Genomic DNA, 20,191 nt, shown 5'->3' on the forward strand with positions numbered 1-20,191 from the left:
TAAACTAATTTAACAACTAAGCTATAGCCATTTATTACCTAAATATGATTTACAGTTACAAATATTAATGGCTAGAGCTAAAATGAAACGCGGTTTAAAAAAGAGGGAATAACAACATAAAGGTCAACCAAAATAAAGGTCTTGTGCAGAATAAAAGCCATTAAAGCTAGCCTATACTTTATTATTTATTTTATCATAAAATTATTTCATAATTTGCTTACATTTAAGTATCATCATTTTTAAGGAATAAAATATTTAATGGTTTAATTACAATATCTCATATATAATTTAAGATGGGTATTATAAAAAATACTTTAACAAACAACGTGTTAATATTTGCAGGCAAATCCACACAACTTTGCTTGACATTTTTACAACTTGGTTACAATGCAAATATGTTCATACTGATACAGCTTCACGGATGGCTTCTGGTATTGATGTAATTTTTCCCCCCTGATAATTCTGTCAGGTTTGGTGTAAGGGTTTAGGCTTTATTTACATAGCAAAAATAAGCAAAAATACAAGAAAACACTCAACCCATGTGCTCAACAAAAGACAAAACCTGTAGCATGAATGTCCATTCCCTGACACTGAAACGAAACACAATGCATTTAGCAGATGAGAGAGTAATTGAAGCTGCACGCTCACACAAGGACAGGAAAATACAGGACCATGACCAACTCTGTGTCAAGGCTTGTGTTTCTGCTGTGAAAGTGCAAGTGCAAAAGTATTCTCAACTTCATGTTTATTTAGCACAACAGCACTATATTGGCCTGTGCGGTTTTCAAGAACTGTTTAAAAGTTATTTGACTAGACCTGTTTCACACTTTACACATATTCAGCGAACGAGCGGAACTACAAACGAAATGCAACAGGAGCACATAGAGCTTGTTTCTATAAAGTGTAAAAGAGATATATCTCTATACGGATAGCAGGTTTACCACATTGAGTATTTTCTTTGATTTTCACCTTAAATTAAAAAAATGGTTATCTGGAGTTAGCTTGTCTAAAATTTTATTTTACATGAGGAGGATAATAAAAAATATGTGATCACAGAACCCAATTCTGCCTAATTCTAAAACAGAACTCCAAAGTGTAGCAAAAACCAGAGATGTTTTGAATGTGTCACTAAGTCTGAAACTTGCGTCAAGTCTGACAGATGTACTTTTTAGATGTACACTGTAACAGCTTATATAGCAAAATATTGTGTTTATAACACAAAATAAAATGTCTGTATTGCATTTTCTCTGCATTTTCTGCTAAGTTCAGCACGATATGAGCAGCAGAAATAGAACGTTTCAATCATGACGTGAATTTGTAGGCCAACAGAGAACGCTAACGCAGCATGGGTTCCCTCAGGAATTTCTGCTAGGTAGGTGTTTAGTATATTTTTGTTTGTATGTCATACTCAATTTATGACTATAAAATGCGCCTTTTTCTTTTCTATTTTGCAAAGCTATACCTCAAAACATGACATTTGAAAGTGTTGTCCGATTGATTAATTACACATAATGTGTCAAGCTTATAATCAGATGTGTAATTAATCAGACACCATTGTGCTTAGGAACTTACATTTTTAAACAACATAACAGTTTCAAAACCGTTGAGGTATGACCATGTATAATTTATATAGTTGTAATGTACAGTGTAGTTCTTTTTTAGACATGTTTCCATTATAGGGCTATATATACAGTATATATGTATATTATAGCTACCTACATTATATATTTTGATATGTTTTAAAGTCATTTGGCAAATTGGTTATTAATGATAATAATAATTATATTATATAGATAAAATTGTTGAATGGATGCATAATTTAGTTTTCAAAATAGACAGAAGCTTCAGATGAACTTGTTAATAAAACCAGTTACTGATTTGATGAATTTATTGACCCACAGATAACAGAATGCAATGTGATAGAGTACAACAAATGAATGTAGTTTAGGTGTTTGTTGCCTTCTGAGAATGTAAGATCAGTTACCTGTTACATTACTTGAATACCACTTTGAAATTCAACACTGTATTGTGACTCTCATAAACATAGCCTGCCAGTGCAATACAATACTGTATTCAGTTTAACGGAGATCTAGTGAGCTCCACCATTGCTATGTGGAAAGCTGAAGGTGTCTGTTTTTGATGTAAACACATCACATCCTCAACAAAAACAGAGACCAGTTTTCCCAGATGTACCTATGTTAACCCTTAAACGCATACCTAGTGAGCTGGGACGTCATTCACTACTCTCCTCCTCATTCATTTTTTTAAAGTAAGACAGCAACCTTATTAGTATTCCTCAATCAACTCATTATAATCAATATAACAAGAAAAAATAATGCAATTATAAAAGAATGTCGGTTTTCCCATTCAATTAAGTAAGTGTAGTTCACCTTTATTCCACAAGGTGTCTGATACACAAGGATGAAGTGACGGTTCACTCATAGTTACCGCAGGCCGAAAACAAAAGAATAGGAAATATCATCAGCTAAATTTGAAATGACTCAGCGATTTACTGCAGAGCACGTAGGCCTAAATGCAATCAAATATCAGTGTCACTGTCACTTGATGGCTGATCAGGTGAAAAAGCTGTGTGCGATCAAATATTGATTTTGAAAATGATAGTTTTAAGAATATGTTTGAGGTCGCGAATAGGAGCCAGATGGAAAATTAGCTCTGACAAGGACGGTGATGATGGTATAAATCATATACTCAAACGAAACCCTGCCATGCTCCAAAAGGTAACAAAATATGTTTTGTTTAGTTTTTTCTGTAATTGTTACTCTAATATCAGGAGAGATCCATCCGTGTTAGATAGCCTATAGATAGATTAAGTTAAAATGATTGGAAAAACATTCATGAATTTAAGGGTTAATCTCTGATTTCTTATAAAGCGTAAATGCCTGCAAAAAAAGAAGAAAAAGAAAAGATACACCTGTATTCTGTCTCTTTTTGTGATAGCAAAATTCTCTGTGCTCTTTTATGTGCACATTAGAAAGAATCTCATGTGATATCAGTACAGTCATTTACACACAATGAGAGTGTAAGTAATTCTATCTCCTCCCATTGTCCGGTTCTATCAGAACCATCTGTCTGGTTCAGATGACAATAGCCTACTTGTGATATTCAAAACCACCTTGTGTCAAAGAACCGCCCCACAGTCCAGATGAGCTGAGCTGATGTGAGCGCGAGGCAGAGATACTGAATAGTTGATGAGACAATAGTTAGTTTGACAGGGGGGGAAGAATGGAAAGTCTGGAACTTATCTCCTTCTACATTCTGGATCGAGCCAGAAAAACTGTGATGGAAAATTACTCTGTGACTGTGCATGTGCGTGCGTGAGAGAGAGAGAAAGAAAGGGAGCGAGCTTGAAGGCGAAGAAGAAAAGTGGATAATATGGTCAGCATAAAATAAAGTCCAGAAATAAAGTTGTCATAGAGGCTCGGTGAGAGATGTTAGAGGAGCTTCGGTGATTACGGTGCTTAGTCAGGGTCTGAGAATGCAGCGTTTCGCACCTGAGAATCACAGGCGCTTCAGATGGAGCGAGTGGAAAAACCTATTGCTGCCTCAGCTCAACAGACGCTCGCTGTATGTCTACGGCAGCGAGGTGGCCGTGGAGAAGGAGCGCAATAGACAGAAAGAGGGAGACGTGATCGTCATCCATCCCTTCAGTCGTATAAGGTAATGTGCACGTACCATTTTTGGTTCCCCAGAGAACCTTTCAGTGAACACTTCACAAAGGAACCATTTTTCTTAGTGTGAAGAACATGTTAGTGATTTAAATAACCTTTATGAAGAACATTATTTGGCATGGAAAGATTACATATATGTTTAAGGTTCTTCATTTAACCACCGATGGCAAAAAAAAACTTTAATACTCTGAAGAGTGTATATGTTTAATTGGCTAATAAATGTTTAATAAAATAAAATATACTGAGTTTTGATTTTGAAAAGGTAAAACCACATTAAATGCCATGCAAAAAAAAAATGTTTCTCTTTTTTTTCTTATTTATACAGGAGTTACTACATCATGTGTATGGTGGCCATAACATTTCTGAATCTAATTGGGATCCCAATGGAGATTGCCTTTCTAGATGGGAACAGTGGAGTAGGCTGGGAGGGTTTTAATGTGTTCTCGGACACTCTATTCCTGATTGACGTTGGGCTTAACTTTCGCATGGGGATCATTAATGAGGACAGCGATGTAAGGTTTAGCCCTAGACTTTACAAATATCACATTGCTTAAACGTATCCAATGAATCATTTTGTATGTTACACAGGGAGCCATTCTGGATTTGAAAAGCATTCGACACCGGTATCTAAAGAGCTGGTTTATACCTGATATGGTGGCAGCATTTCCAGTTGGTTATATCCTACTTATTGCGGTAATGTGTCTATTTCTACAATCCTTTGACTGTATTGAAATTACATCGCTTCAATAGGAAAACTTGTGTCTTGTGCCCTTTTCATGACAGGATCTACAATACCATGGTGACTCTCCCTCATCCAGAGCCAGCAAAATGATGCGCATCTTGATGTTTGTGAGAATCCTCAGTCTTGTCCGCCTGCTGCGTGTGTCAAGGCTAGTTAGGTTTTTCAATGAGGTGGAGAGAGTAAGTAACGAATAGCTTGAACATGTGAAACTGATCTCATCTGAACAAAACTGCATTGTTTATAGTGTACATGCAAATAGGATGTCATCGTTCAGAAAGTGTTTTTATTTCTTTAAATAATGCCTTTGATTTTTATATTGAATCTCTGCCCCATAGGTTTCAAATGCCAACTTGGAGGTGATGAGGGTATTCCTAAGAATCTTGTCATTATTTATGATGATATTCCTGCTGTGCCACTGGAATGGCTGTATTCAGTATTTCGTACCTATGCTTGAGGAATTTCCCTCAGACTGCTGGGTTAGAAGAGAGAATCTAATGGTATGTCTCTATGTGGTATACAGCATATTCACATAAACAGCGCACCCACAGTTATAAGAATATAATTGATTTTGAAAATTGAACTTACAAGCCCTGGAAAAGTCATGGAAATTAATAATATTTTATAGTCATGAAAAATTTAATTGTGAAATATCTAAAAAAAAAATCTAGATATGTTCTAGAAAGTATTTCAACGTTTCCAGATATGCTTTAGAGAAATCTCTAAACAAAAAAATTAACATTATTGGTAATGTTGCTGCAATTAGTTAACAATTACAACAACTTAAAATTTGTTGAGATAACTTAATTATCCAACTTAACTAAAGTTAACTAAACTTAACATTTTAAGTCAAGCTACTTTTTTAAGTTGAAACAACACAATATTTCTTATTCTTATGTTGAATTTCAAGTTGTGATAAATAATCACAGCAATACTTTTTTACTGTTATCCTGTGTTTTATATGGCTATTGCATAAATTGCATAAATGTGTCAATGAAGTATTGATTTGTGTTGAAATTATATTATAATCTTACCTCTTTAAAGCTGAATGCTGCAATAATATTACAGTAATACCGAGGTCATTGATAACAGAGTTCATGCTTTGATACACTAAAAAAGAAAAGTTTCAAAGTAGGATTTTCACATTGACACCATAGAAGAACCATTTTTGGTTCCCCAACAAACCTTTCAGTAAACAGTTCTTAAAATAACCTTTTTTTCGTATAATTTGAAGAACATTACAAAAATCTAAAGAACCCTTTACCAATATAAAGAACCTTTTGTGGAATGGAAGTGTTCCATGAATTTTAAAGGCTCTGGAACCAAAAGCATATTGTGATTGACCGATAAAAACCAGGTATTACAGAGAGCCATACAGGGATGTTATTTTAAAGCTGTTTTGTGGTTTTAGTGGATAAAATGAATGCATTAATGTCAACTTTTTGTTTTGTGTCATTTGTCAGAATGCCACCGTGGGAGAGAAGTACTCCTTTGGAGTCTTTCGGGCCCTCTCTCATATGACTGCAATATCGTATGGTTCCTCTGATACACCCACAAGCAAGGAGTATACTTTTGATCAGCCGATTTAGCAATATGCTAATTTTATCATTCAACAATCACAATGCACAATTGCTACTTCTTTTAATGCCTGAAGTTTTGTTTTGTTTTTAGATGAGGTTGAGCTGTGGATTGTCATGACTAGCATTGTATCTGGAGCCATCATGTACACAGTGATGGTTGCCAACACTGCTGCTATGATGTCTGATGTGGACATAACAGCAAGAGCGTACAAGAACAAGGTGCAAGAAAAACAAATACCTTGATAAAGCAACCTATTAGATGGTTATCGTGTATGCCATTTTCTCATTTGCTTGTTTTTACGTAGATAAACCACCTGGAAGATTATATGACTTTCATGAAGCTTCCCAAAGCCCTTCGTATGCGCATCAACAACTACTATCAGGCTCGCTATGGAGGGAAATGGTATGATGAGAAGGATGTCCTGAAGTGGGTGTCCTCATCTCTCAGAGAGGTGCTGCTCACTGTTGGAATTACAAGTGATTACTTAAAAGAAGCTTGCCTATGTTATTAATAGTAAAACAATGATGATTTGGATGGTTTTATTAGGAAATTCTGCTGACCATGTGCTCGGACCATGTGAGAAAAGTTCCCATTTTCCGGAACCGTGACATAAACTTCATCAACGCCATTCTTCTGGAGCTGCTGTATGAGGTCTTCCAGGCGGGTGACATCATCATCCAGCAGAACGCTCCTGGTGACCGCATGTTCTTCATCGAGCACGGGCAGGTCCTTGTGGAGAATGAGTTTTTCCAGAGGGAACTGTGTGATGGAGACTACTTTGGAGGTTTGACTCGATATAAATCTTTGCTTTGTCAATGCAATATCTGTTTAGATTATGTACAGTATTCCGTGTTGTAATAAAGTCAATGTCTTGAAACAGACTCATTGGTAAGATGTTAATTTTAATGTTAAATAATTTCGGTCCTTGCCTTTTCCAGACTCATGTCTCCTAACAAGAGGAAGGCGTTTGGACACAGTACAAGCTCTGACTATCTGTCAGCTCTTTTCCTTGTCAGTGGACACCTTTCAATGTGTTCTGGAGGACTATCCAGACATCAAGAGAGACCTGGAGACATCTCAACAGGATAAAGACATTTTGTTATGTTGAGAAAGTAAGTTAGTGCTGTTAATGACACACTTTAGAGCACAAGTTACTTGTAGCTGATTCAACAGATGCTGGTAAGATGGGATACGATGACCCCCTGACCATAGATGACACAAAATCTCATCTCAGGACTTTTGATGAATGGATATGCTATTTATAATTTTTGTCATTTCATCTACATATCAACATTTGTGAGATTTAGTCAGCCGAAATAGTTTTGAGGTTCATAGATCTAATTTTGTGTCTCTGGAATATAGTGATGTATGACATTTTATTATGTTGAATATCAACTTTTTTTGTGTCTATTTCTTAATGAGGGGTTTGTGGACACATCAATTTTTTTTTGGCAATTTGTGGGCTAAAAGTTATAGATTTTATTTTGAAGTAAAAAGATAAAATTTAGACCCTTGAGGTATGATGAAATAATAGATGATTCAATTAAAATATGGGCAATTAAACATGTAAATATTTATATGCCTGTACATAAGTCCTAGAATAATTTTACCCTTCCGATAAATCTATTTTACTGGGATTCTGCTTGGTCTGTCATTGGTTATTCATTTATTATCAACTAATTTGTCCAAAAATAAATCTATATAGAATAGTTGATTTAATATTTTACAATAATGATACTTTAGATATGTAAATATATAATCTCTATACAAATAAATATGAATTAAATTTAATTCAAAAGTAATTTATTAATTTTGACCATCTTACCCCTCTTAATATTTAACATTTTGTGCTATAACAACTAAATTAGGAAATGTTTCTATTTACTTCGTATAATAATATAATCCAGTTTAAAAGGAAATCCACATTGTTCTTAAGGCGGCATCTTCCCACATATATACATATGTTTGGGGTCGGGAAGATTTGTTTGTGTTTAAGTAATGTTCCAGTCTTCAATGTTACATGATACTTGATACATGATACCTGCAGCTTCCTCAGCAAATTTGCCAGATTAAGCTTTGCTTTACTTATTGGATCCTCTCTCTGTATCGGCATATTTCTGGGTGTGGTTTGTGAATATTCTATTCCGGACAAGCGGTTTGGAAAATAGGCTTTGTCCAGCGAATAAGGTGTAACTCAGCATCACGTAACCACACTGGAATTCAGTTCCTCTGAGAATACTGATAGGAGGATATTCGACTGTCCTTCTCCAGCTCAGCTCCTCCCTCCTGGCTTCTGCTGCCATAGACTTTCCAAGTGCACACAGCAGGATGCAGCATCACTGCCTCTTTAAGCCGTCCTCAGCCTGTTCTCTGAGGTATCCAGAACAGCGCCCACCGGTGACCTTCATTTCAGTCAGATTAGCTTTCAGCTTCTAATGTAGTACACTCAGCTCATTTTTATATGTTTAAATGTCCCACAAAATTCAGCAGATTTTCCCCAAAAATCAGCACAGATAATCCTCCATATTTAACATGTAATATATATATTAGCTAAAAATATCATTAAATAATTTTAAAAGGAGAAAATAGCTGATTTTTTTTTTAAAACCTCTCTTTTTTAAAAGGTCAGATGTTTATAAAAGTTTTATTTTAAAAAGATGTAGGCTGAACAGGCAACTCTGTCATTACATGTTTTTTTCTTATTATTTTTTTAATTTTTTTGTGAAAATCACATTATATTTGTACTTCTCTCAATACAAAAAATGTTACCATGTTTAAATCACGCCCTTAAATCAACACAGACAGCAGTTTGATAACAGTTAGTCCCCCCTGGCTGTCCATGAGTTAATATATGCATTCAGAAATCTCTGTGGGCATTCAAAGAGAAAGTTGTATTAGTCACATATGTATTAAAGTTACTCAGACAGATTTAGAGGAACAAGTATTCCAGTTTAGAAGTCTCTCTTCTGTCAAGGAAATATAAAACATGAATTAATAAAGAACATGAAGACTTTTTAAAACATGAATTAGTTTTTCAGCATTTAGAATGCAATCAATACATTTTGCATAGTGTGTAGATGTTCAATTATTTAATTTGACCTCTATTTATTACAAGTGCTTTTAAAATAAATGGAAAAACTCAGTTCATTTAATTATAATCCAGATGAACAGTATATGTAATTTAAAAGAATGAGGTGTCGAGAAATGAAACGAAGCATACTGAACACTTAGGAGATATCCTGTCATGACTATTGTGTTAATATAGGGGGGAATAAAGAGCTAAAGCTCCTGTATTTGAAGTCTGGGGCACATTAAAAGGATGAATGAAACTAAACGGTTTGTGCGTCCAATGTTAACCGAGGATTTGGTCAGTGGTTACACAATAATATATCCAAAAATCATAAATCTGTAGACAAAAAGTGGTTAGGCTATTGCTGTTATGCAATTATTAGCCTAAATTCATCATTGATCTGTTAACCACACGGTCAAAAATAAATATGCTGACCAGACAGTTGAAGGCACCCATTGACTTCCATAGTAGGAAAAAAAAAATCAATGGGTGCCTGCTTCAACATCTGATAACTCGCATTCTTCCAAATATATTCATTTGTTTTTAACAGAACAAATAAACTCATGCAGATTTGGAACAACTTGAGGGTGAGAGTGAGACAAAGTAATGACAAAATAAAAAAAATTCGGTGAATTATCTTTTTAACATAATTCGCGTATATTACTGCAAACCTTCACTGGGTGGCAGTAATGAGTCTCGTTGTGTTTGGATGTGGGTCAAGTCTAACGAGTCAGTGAAAACGAACCCGGATGTGCCGCGAAATTTGAAACAACCATACTATCTATGGAAACAACAGGTAAGGGGGTTTTATATGTTGCTTTCTGGTCTAGGTCATAAAACCACAGTACTTCTTTAAGGTATTATTCGTTATCGGTTAGTTATCGTGTGTTTCTTAAATGAACGTGCTCATGACAGTAGCTTGTTCTTGTGTTTTGTTATTGTGATGAACTTTACTTGTTATTGTGATTAACGTTAGCCTAACTTAACTTAACGTTACTTGTTATGCAGAAAATAACTACCGGTATTTGTATGTTAATATTTTTAATACAATACTATTATTTGATGTATATATCTTTTTTTTCTTCTTTCTTATTACTAGTTATTGTCATTTCAGTTTGACATTAAGCATGAATCCTTCAGAGCGTTTCTTTGCTAAGCTTCGGAAACTGACTGTTTATCTGGAGACTGAAAGCAACAATCTCCTACATACAAGTCAGAATCTCAAAGACGACGATGGTAAATTGGCAGTAAATGTTTTACAGTTAGAAATAAAATGATCAGGTCATAATTTTGCATCCATTTACCGTTGTCGTCTGTGGTTGTTCAGAGGATGAAGAGAATGGGGCTCAAGCACTGTATCAGCTGCACTCTGAAGTCAGGACACTGAAGGTATGTGTATGCTCACTTATGGTCCATGATTTCAGTGTATTTTTAAATATGGGCTACATTTGTCACAAAATCATATGCAGCGGCAAGTTCAAGATCAGGTTGCTACACATGATACAACAAGTACTGAGCTGAGGAGCTTCATCAGAAGATGCTTGGTGCTGAAGCAGAGGACCACAGAAGACATAGACAGGCTGAAGAAACACTATGAGAAGTATGGCTACAGACCACGAATAGCAAGACAGGGGTGTATAGGTAAATGTTTATCACATCTGAGAATGTTAACATCCCAGTGCTGATTTTATAGCAATTATCTCTATTTAATGATTAAAATAGTTATTTTTTTATTTGTTTTCAGTTTAGGCATTGCTACAATTCATGTATATGTCAATGGAAATGTTGCTCACTTTTCTAGAGATCAACGGTACAAACGAGACAAAGGAGCAAGCAGAGAAAGATGCAGCACAGGAAGATGAAGGAATGAGTCAAGGGGTTTGTGAAGATGCTCAGCAGTCAGAGACGCCTGAGAAGATGCCACCACCCGTTGACCAGCTGCGGACCCCAAAGCTCTCCGATTTTGGTCTGTCTGCACTTCAATTCCAAAGAGTGCTTGGTGAAGCAGAGCAGTCTCTCAGCGCCGCTCCTGTCCCAGCTGTGGCTCTGTCACCACCACCGTATGTCATGAACATGCATCCACCGCAGCCAAAGACACCCAAGTGCTCTCTGCGTATGGAGGAAGATGCTCCGACCCCAAGACTCGAGGACTTCGGCATCTCTGAGTATACCATGTGCTGGAACAATGATTTTACCATGGATTTGTTCAACAAGAAACCACCAAAGACCTGCAGGTATGCTGCTTACTGTGTCTGGTTGTGAATGCAAAATCACAAGCATGTTCGTCTTCTGAAAAGACTAAATATGCCACTTTGAAAATGTGCTTCAAATTTTAAAGTCACAAAATTCAGCTTCATGGGTAGATTTAATCCTGTCTAAGTTGAATTTACATATTTAGGAGTAAGAAAGTTGCTAGGATCTTAACCTTATGACATTTTGCACAAAAATGATAAAGATTCAAGTGAAAAAATCATTACAGTGATTGTGTGTGACATAATCTAACAGATCTCTGCCTATTTCTGTGCCAGCTGTTACACATACATTACATACATACAATAATATACACTTTTTTATGATTTTGAAAAGTCTCTGTAACTATTTTAAGGTATTCCTTAAAGTAGTGAGTAATATTAAGTAACTACATGTCCTTACTATAAGGTTAGGTTTAGGGTTAGTTGCATGTAATTATGCATAATTTATAGTTATATTACTATAGTAACTACATGTAATATGTTTAACAAAGACACTGTAAAATATAGTGTTTCTGAATGCTAACCGAGGCTGCATTTTATTAAAAAAACAGTAACCATTTTTTTGTTTAAAATAACTGTTTTCTATTTTAATATATTTTAAAATGTAATTCATTGCTGTGATCAAAGCTGAATTTTCAGCATTATTACTCCAGTCTTTAGTGTCACATGATCATCATTCAATTGTCAATTTAAAGGATTAGTTCACTTTAAAAAAAAACTTTTGCTGATAATTTACTCACCCCCATGTCATCCAAGATGTCCATGTCTTTCTTTCTTCAGTCGAAAAGAAATGAAGGTTTTTGATGAAAACATTTCTCCATATAATGGACTTCAATGGGCCCCAAACGGTTCAAGGTCCAAATGACAGTTTCAGTGCAGCTTCAAAGGGCTTTAAACGACACCAGACGATGAATAAGGGTCTTATCTAGCGAAACGTTCGGTCATTTCAAAAATAAATAAAAAAAGTTTCAGTTTTGTAAGCACAAACGCTCGCCTTGCTCTGTTCTGTGATGCGCGTTCGTGACGTCACGTAATACGCAATTACGTTGAAAAGGTCATGCTTGACGTACCGAGTCAGTGTTTACAAATGTACGGAACGAGGACCATATACACATATTCAAATGTCTTTGTGTCAGTTTATTGTTTAAAATGTCCATTTCGTGCGTGTATCCTGGGTGTTTTAATATTAAAAAGCCTAAAAGAAAATTTTCGTCAGGACAGAAATGTTTTACTTTTCATAGAAGCGTGACCTTTTCAACGTAATTGCGTATTACGTGAGCTTTCCTGTAGCTCAGTGGTAAGAGCATTGTGTTAACAACGCAAAGTTGTAGGTTCGATCCCAGGGGATTGCACATACCTATGTATAAATGTATAGGATAATGCAATGTAAGTTGCTTTGGATAAAAGCGTCTGCCAAATGCATAAATGTAAATGTAAACATGACGTCACGAACGCGAATCACAGAGCAAGGCGAGCATTTGTGCTTATAAAACTTAAACTTTTTCATTTCTTTTTGAAATGACCGAACGTTTCGCTAGATAAGACCCTTATTCATCGTCTGGTGTCGTTTAAAGCCCTTTGAAGCTGCACTGAAACTGTCATTTGGACCGTGAACCGTTTGGGGCCCATTGAAGTCCATTATATGGAGAAATGTTTTCATCAAAAACCTTAATTTCTTTTCGATTGAAGAAAGAAAGACATGAAAATCTTGGAAGACATGGGGGTAAATAAATTATCAGCAAAAGTTTTTTTTTTTTTAAAGTGAACTAATCCTTTAACATGCCTTTGTTGAAAGCGTTTTAAAAAAACATTTTTAATATAAATCTTACTGCTGCCAAATTTTGAATGGTAGTGCAGTAATATGTGTGTGTTTTGTCTTTCACAGTGAAAGAAATCTGTCTTCTGTGCCTAACAAAGATGTCGCCAATGGTAAATTATTTAGACTTTTTTTATTATTATATATATATTAAGATTAGTAGTTAACCTTTATGGTTGTTTAAATAATTGATTCTTTAACCATTACATTTGGGCCCGGTTTTCCAGACAGGGTTTAGATTAAGCCTTAGTTCAATTAGGAAATCTAAGTAGCTTTTATAAACGTGCCTTAGAAAATAAAAACATTACTGGTGTGCATATTGAGACTGGTGTGCATATTGAGACAAAACAATGGCACTGACATATTTTAAGATATGTCAGTGCAAGTTCATTTAATTTAAGATGGCTCAAACATGCAGACTAGGCTTACGCCTTGTCTGTGAAACCGGGCATTGGTCTCTGAAATCCTGAATATGTGGTTACTTTTACTAACTGTTTACAAAAGAAGCTGGCTCTTTATATTCACTCTAAAGTTTTTTATTGATTTGCATGTTTGTGTTTAAATATTTCAGAGAGTCTGGAATCCCCAGAGCCTCCTGTGTTTTGCACCCCAGGATTTAAGATTGAGAAGCACCGCATCCCATCGTCTCCAACACTGAAAGAAAAGAATGATCTCGATTCTCCTCCTCGCCCTAATAACTGTTCTTCTACCCCAGAGCTCCCTGCATTTGAGACACCTTTTATCAGCAAGCTAATAAAAAAGGTGTGATGTGGCCCTTAACTCAATACCTTTGTAACTAAATCTGCCTCAAGAGAATTGTATTACATCAAACCCTGATCACATACAATACTTGTCAAAATGTGTAATGGTTTCACTTATTCACTGCAATTACTGTTTCACAGGACGATAAGCAGGAAGAAAGCGAGAGGCACAGGGGATCACAGAAGGACATCTTTCACCTACCAGATCTCTCAAACACTAACAGAGCTCCTTCATTTGATGCTCCAGAGATGCCAAAAGTGCTACGTTACGAGGATGAGGCGATGCCAGAGATACCGTCCCTGCAGTCACTTTTTGGGAGTTCTCTTGCTTTTGTAAGCAATCATGTTTTAAATATATTTTAATCATTATACCCTAGATTTCATGCTTAACCTTATAAATGTATATATAGTTTAATTTATTGAGATGCAGAAAATTCTTTCCCTTCCATCAATTCTGAACAGAAAAATGCATCTGGTGAAAGTCTCTCTGGGATGAAGATGGGGGCAGGTAATGTGTTCGAGCTGAAGCAAACCCCTGCCTTAAGGCCTGAAGATGTCTTCAGTCAGGATTGGTGCCTTGCAACTCCAAAAGTCAGAGTGAAGTTTCCCACAGAGCCATGCACACCAGAGATGCCAGATATAAGTTCAGTCACTCAGGATATCTTAAAAGTGAGTCACTACAACCTTGTAATGCTTAAATGGCTATTGCAAATAGTTTCTTTTGTCAAAGAAAACATCTCAAATATGGTTGTTAATATTTATTTTCTTCCCCCTTTTAGCTTGTGGCTCAGTGCAACTCTTAAGCGCTCACTACTGGACCTTTGCTGCAGACCTTTAAGTCTAGCTTTCAAGAAGTGTCACGAAGAGAACTGCAGATTGCTTTCATAACACAATGACTATTTACTTTTCTTTTCTTTTTTTATTAGTGCTAAACACTTTTAAGGAGGTTTTTAAATACTTAATAAAGAGAATTTAAAATGTTGGCATTGATGGTTATTCAAACTAACTACATTGGAAAGAAGTCAGAACTACTTATCAGAGAATTATATAAATAAATACAATTATCCAGGTCCTTATGTGCATTTCTGGTAAATGTGCAGAGTAATGTCGTGGGGAAACCGCTGTTGCACAAATGCCACATTATTATCGGTTTATTAAACTATTTCCAGACTAGTTTGCAAATGAGGCAAGATGGACAAAATGCAGAAAAGCCAAACATTTGGCTCCATAATTTAAAAATATTATGTAGGTGATTTTGTTGAAGTTTAGCTTCATGTCTACGAAAACCTAAGGTTAATTCTGAATGTGAAACCGAAGTATTTTGTTCACACAATTAGCTCCTTTTAATTAAAAAAAGTGTTTATAAATGTTTAGACCAGAGACAAGATACTGGAAAACAAAACAAATTTATTCAACATTTTATGGGAATCATGGTAACAGGGCTAAAACTTAAAAGGTAGACCTTGTATAAAACCCCATGAAAAACGTAAAATATGAAAAAAAATCTATATAACTTCCAACCCCCAATATCTACCCAATCATGCTGCTGGAGATGTACCTTCCAGCAGAGTTTAGTTCTGACTTCACAAACAGATGATCGGAGTCTTGAGGTTCACCTGAAAAGCACAGGCAGGGATTGAACTAAACTCTGTAGGAAGGCAGATTTCCAGAAAATCTCCCTCTGTTTAAATGCAAGCAAGTCTTGTTTTAGGAGGGTCAGTAGGGTCTCATGCGTCCTTGAAGCGGTGGTGCACGGTTCGGCGGAGTGATCGCGATGTCAAGGTAATCTCCAATCTGAAAGCGCTGAGACTGAAGCGTCATGGAGTCATCTGCACCTTTGCGTCCCGAAACAGTATTGCCAATCTCTTTAACCCTACAACAAAAGCCAGCCAGGTTACTAAAAATTCACAATTGCAAATCTAAACTGACCAAGCTACATATAATGCCCCTGTATGCATTACCTGTAGATTTGTCGTTTAGGGTCTGGGTAAACAATGGCAAACCCAAAATGTGTGCCTTTCTTTCTAGCTTCTGGATAGACTTCTTTCACCAGGCTTGTCAGTTCTTTCAAAGTAGCATCCATCCTGTAACCAATGCAGATACAATTCAGAATTATACAGTTTGTTTTAAAAAAAAAGAAAGAAAAGTAAATCAAGTTTTATAATACAACCTACCAGGTGTAAATCTGAAGCTCACTAGATGGTACATTCCCCCGGGCAAACTCGTCCATGCGATGGTGCCTACCATTGTTGGTGGTGAACACTCTCAGGAGAAGTGGGCATGTCTGTGGGACAACAGACACATGCAGAAATGATCAACAAACAGTCTCCCCAGAAACACAATCAACAGACGAGTATGTGCATTTATTCAATATTTATTATAACAATATTTATGTTTGTAATTCCGTGATTGTAGTAACGTACAGATGGAGTAAAATGCGTTTGTCACATCTTTAGTTTAATATGTTATATACTTGATATTTTAATGTTATTTTTATTGAATGCTACACACTTATATTATTAAGGTACGATTTGTAGTATACTATGGTGCAATAATACATTTCAGTATCATATACTTTTAGTATAATATGCTATATACGTAAAGTTTTACTAGTTACATTTACAAATTAGCTTAGCATGCAAGACGCGTCGTTTGTACGCGATTTTTTGCGCAACTGACGAACAGAAGCAACGAAAAACTAACCTTTTCTCTGTCCACTGGCTTTTCTGGCTCTTTTTTTATTTCCTCTTGTGTAACCCTCGATTCTACTGCCATTTTAATCCAATTTCTTTAGAAACTCACCGATGAATCGCTGTTCACAACGCCTGTTACTAATGATCGATCGCGGCGCAGTGAGATGATATCACCACAGCAGCGACTGGGAACACCAATCACAGCCAACCGATGACAACCAGCGCAATGACGACACACTCGCGTCGTCTACGCAACCCCCACCGCCATTTTGGGAGTCAGATTGTAAATATTACTAGTGACGAAAAGCAAATACGTCCACAAATTCGGTGGCCTTAATATGGTTCACACGTGCGTAGTGGCCGGGTGTCGGAACAGGAGGACTCCTGGGACCACATTATCCTTCTACAGGTTTCCACGGGACCCGGAGCGGAAGCAGCGCTGGATCGCTGCTGTGAATCGTGAAGGGTGGGTGCCAAACGAGGGCAGTAGACTCTGCAGCACTCACTTCATTTCAGGTATGTTAAATAGGATGTGATGGATATTATATTGTTGTTGTTTTTTTTACAGGGATAATGCACAGCGCCGGGGTGAATGTAGATATTTCTGGTTGTGGGAGAATATGTTTTTATGTTTGCAACGCCCATGTCTGATGTAGATAACGGGGCTTTATGTTAACTTTACCATTTTTATACACTTTGGGGTTTGGGTTAAATAAAAAAAAATGCACTATATTTCTAAGGGTTTAACCCTCTGTTCTAGGGTTATAGCACTATTCTATGTTTGCACTATGATTAAAACAATTAGGCTATTATAGAAAATAAATGTATTGTTGTTCCATTTACAGGAAAACAAGTGAAAAATCCTCGATCCCCAGACTATGTTCCTTCGGTTTTCACTGCAGCGCCACTGTCGCCATATACGAAAGAAGCAAGTGCCTGTGAAATGTATGATAAACAAGAGGCACAAGTGGAGGCAGCCAATGCTTTGCTCTTCCTGCAAGGACAAGGGCGTTTCTTGGAGGATCATGGCCAGATCAGAAGTCAAGAAGAGCCAGAGAGTATTTCGTCTTCACTAAGTAGTTGTGATGAAGAGGATGATAAGACTGAAGATGGCATAGAAGAAGAAATCTCACTGACAAGTGTAAACCAAAGAGGAAGTCCAGTGCAAAGCATTCCCTCTGAATATGAGTTCAGTCTTGAGGCTCTTAAGAAAGAGAATATGGAGCTGAGGGAATCGATAGAAAAGATGTCTCTCACTGAGGCGTCCTTCAAAAATGATCCAGAAAAGGTTCGGTTTTATACAGGATTGCCAAACTACTTCGTGTTCGAGACGGTGATGTTGCTTCTCGTGCCACACATGAAAGGGGACAAAAATGCGAAACTCTCAAAATTCCAACAACTGCTCTTGACTCTCATGCGACTCAGGCTTGATCTTAGAAACCAAGACTTGGCCTATCGTTTTGGGGTTAAGGTTGCCACAGTGACCAAGACTGTCCATCGGATTATTCATATAATGTTCACCACCCTCGTGCCCACTGCTGTTTTTTGGCCATCTAGAGTAGAGCTCAGAAAAAACCTACCTGCAGCTTTGCGTTGCACATACCCAGACTGTGCAGTGATCATTGACTGCTTTAGGGTGTCTCTGGAAAAAGCTATCTGTGTGGATGTAAACCAAGAGGTTGCATCTACAGCATTGACTGTCCCAGCTCAGTCCACGGTGAATGAGCTTAAATATGTGATAGGTGTTGCTCCTCAGGGCGTGGTCACGTTTGTCTCGAGGGGATCGCCGGGTCACGTCAGCGACAAGCATTTAGTCGAGGGTTCTGGCCTTCTCTGTAAGCTCCTGCCCGGTGATGTTGTTCTGGCCGAGCATGACTTTGACATTGGGGGCTTGGTAGGGGCTTGCAAAGCCGAACTCAAAATCACTAGTTGCAGTTACACTGAAAATAGTCAGAGTGGAGAAGATTTTTCACTGGTGGGTGCTCTTTCAGATCAAATGAATATTCATAGGCATGTTGGGAATGTAATAGACATGGTCAAAAGAAGATATTGTATGTTGACCGGACCTGTGGAGAGTCCCTTTACAGTCATAGAACGCACTTCCAATGTAAGCACTTTTGATAAGATAGTGCAGGTTGCTTGTGCCTTGAATAATCTGTGTATTTCTGCTGCACCCCTGGAATGATTGCTCATGTTCGCCACACTTTTTGCAAGAGCGACTTTTACCTGTACAATGGCTGAATGCACCTTTATTATATTGTTTCCCCATTTTTACAGAAGAGAATAGATTTTCTGCTGTTAAAAGAGGGATGAGAACATTTATGCAACCTAAGGACCAGTTTATACCAAACATATTCATCAGGCACAGTTCACTGGACAATTTTCTCTCTAGTCTTTTTTACATGAGGAACTTCCTCAGTCTCTGAGCTAACTTTTGTTCATGCTTTGTTTTGATAGAGACATTCCATCCATAGCTTAAGTTTAAGTTGCTATTGTTGTGAGTGGAGCTTGTATGCTGAGAATGTAAAATATTCAAGGCACCGAAGGCGGCGTCTCAGTCGGAGACAGTTATAGTCATGTGTATTGTGACATCAGCTGCCCTTAGTTCCAGTGCCTTTGTCCATGTGAGGCCTATACCATTTGTTTAGCTTCTGTACAGATATACACTATTTTTGCATTAATCCAGCAGTACTTTGTTCTTTCCTTCTGATGATGCCTTGTCATTCTACCATGTAATTTGATTATGTAAGTACCACAAAATTACAGTTTAGTTGTTAGCATTGCTATATGATCATTGTTGTTTTAAATCAACTCTAAAAATGTTTAAAATGATATATTCACTCTGAATATATACCATTGCACATGTTTCAATACTGCACCGTGTGTGTGTGTGTGTGTGTGTGTGTGTGTGTGTGTGTGTGTTCCATTTATCTATGTTATGGTTTGTGAAGACAATACTTGTGTTGAATATTCCATTTTACTTATACGTTCTGTGTAAAGTTCACCAACGCAGCTGTAATCATTAAAATGTAGCATCCTGTTGTATAACATGTATGAAAATGTCTCCATAAAATTTTGAGTACCGGTATTTGTAATTGGAACTGGTATTTTGTTACTCTTCCAGACATAGTTCACCCCAAAATTTAAATTCATTTTCTCAATCATTTACTCAAAGAATGTTTTTCCTCTGCTGAACACAAAACAATATATTTTGAAAAATGTTGGTAACCAAATAGTTGATGGGCCCCCTAGTATTATTTTTCTCCATACTATTTTTGGGTGAACTATCATTTTCTGTTTCTTTATTCTAATGAATATCTACTTTATTACACAAAAACAACAAGATAGGCTACAGTTTTATTTCTTCTTCTAATTTTGCGGTGGGGTTACTTCTTGACATGACATAGTGGACATTCTGTACTCCATCTAAATATAAATAAATATATATATATATATATAATGCCTATACAATTTGTCCCAACGCATACGATTTAAAATAAACAAAAATATGTAAAAGAAAGCAGGTTACCAGTAATATGACATCAAATATATGTGTTTTCTTATATATTCATTTACATTTTAGCGGAAAA

At 36.6% G+C, this 20,191-nt stretch overlaps 4 protein-coding genes across 8 annotated transcripts; 3 read left to right on the plus strand and 1 right to left on the minus strand.

Annotated features, from left to right (window-relative positions):
• The first annotated feature begins 127 nt into the window (after positions 1–127).
• On the plus strand, positions 128–9,242 carry LOC307001449 (potassium/sodium hyperpolarization-activated cyclic nucleotide-gated channel 1-like). Its single transcript, XM_079617946.1, has 10 exons — positions 128–3,678; positions 4,015–4,201; positions 4,278–4,382; positions 4,473–4,610; positions 4,767–4,928; positions 5,892–5,985; positions 6,100–6,227; positions 6,314–6,460; positions 6,556–6,793; positions 6,948–9,242. Exons 1-10 carry the CDS (start codon positions 3,497–3,499, stop codon positions 7,115–7,117), a joined length of 1,551 nt encoding a protein of 516 aa, XP_079474072.1. The 5' UTR covers positions 128–3,496; the 3' UTR covers positions 7,118–9,242.
• A 519-nt stretch (positions 9,243–9,761) lies between these two features.
• ska3 (spindle and kinetochore associated complex subunit 3) lies at positions 9,762–15,222 on the plus strand. 5 transcript variants are annotated; one of them, XM_079619426.1, is made up of 10 exons: positions 9,762–9,875; positions 10,194–10,315; positions 10,407–10,468; positions 10,549–10,720; positions 10,881–11,313; positions 13,217–13,260; positions 13,719–13,909; positions 14,050–14,241; positions 14,371–14,577; positions 14,688–15,222. In XM_079619426.1, the coding sequence occupies exons 2-10, from the start codon at positions 10,207–10,209 to the stop codon at positions 14,709–14,711; spliced, it is 1,434 nt and encodes a 477-aa protein (XP_079475552.1). In that variant the 5' UTR covers positions 9,762–9,875; positions 10,194–10,206; the 3' UTR covers positions 14,712–15,222. The 5 variants fall into 5 exon arrangements, with proteins under 5 accessions (XP_079475552.1, XP_079475553.1, XP_079475554.1 ...); XM_079619427.1 differs by having other exon boundaries at positions 9,765–9,875; positions 10,179–10,315; positions 14,688–15,105; XM_079619428.1 differs by having other exon boundaries at positions 9,837–9,936; positions 10,179–10,315; positions 14,688–15,053.
• A 73-nt stretch (positions 15,223–15,295) lies between these two features.
• On the minus strand, positions 15,296–16,753 carry sap18 (Sin3A-associated protein). The gene is made up of 4 exons (XM_079619431.1): positions 16,612–16,753; positions 16,083–16,192; positions 15,870–15,992; positions 15,296–15,781 (listed from the first exon to the last, which is right to left on the minus strand). Exons 1-4 carry the CDS (start codon positions 16,681–16,683, stop codon positions 15,625–15,627), a joined length of 462 nt encoding a protein of 153 aa, XP_079475557.1. The 5' UTR covers positions 16,684–16,753; the 3' UTR covers positions 15,296–15,624.
• On the plus strand, positions 16,703–19,899 carry LOC307002131 (uncharacterized protein). Its single transcript, XM_079619425.1, has 2 exons — positions 16,703–17,117; positions 17,447–19,899. Exons 1-2 carry the CDS (start codon positions 16,940–16,942, stop codon positions 18,784–18,786), a joined length of 1,518 nt encoding a protein of 505 aa, XP_079475551.1. The 5' UTR covers positions 16,703–16,939; the 3' UTR covers positions 18,787–19,899.
• Positions 19,900–20,191: the final 292 nt, after the last annotated feature.

This window comes from Phoxinus phoxinus, assembly GCF_949152265.1.
Source record: "Phoxinus phoxinus genome assembly, chromosome: 7".
NCBI lineage: Eukaryota > Metazoa > Chordata > Actinopteri > Cypriniformes > Leuciscidae > Phoxinus > Phoxinus phoxinus.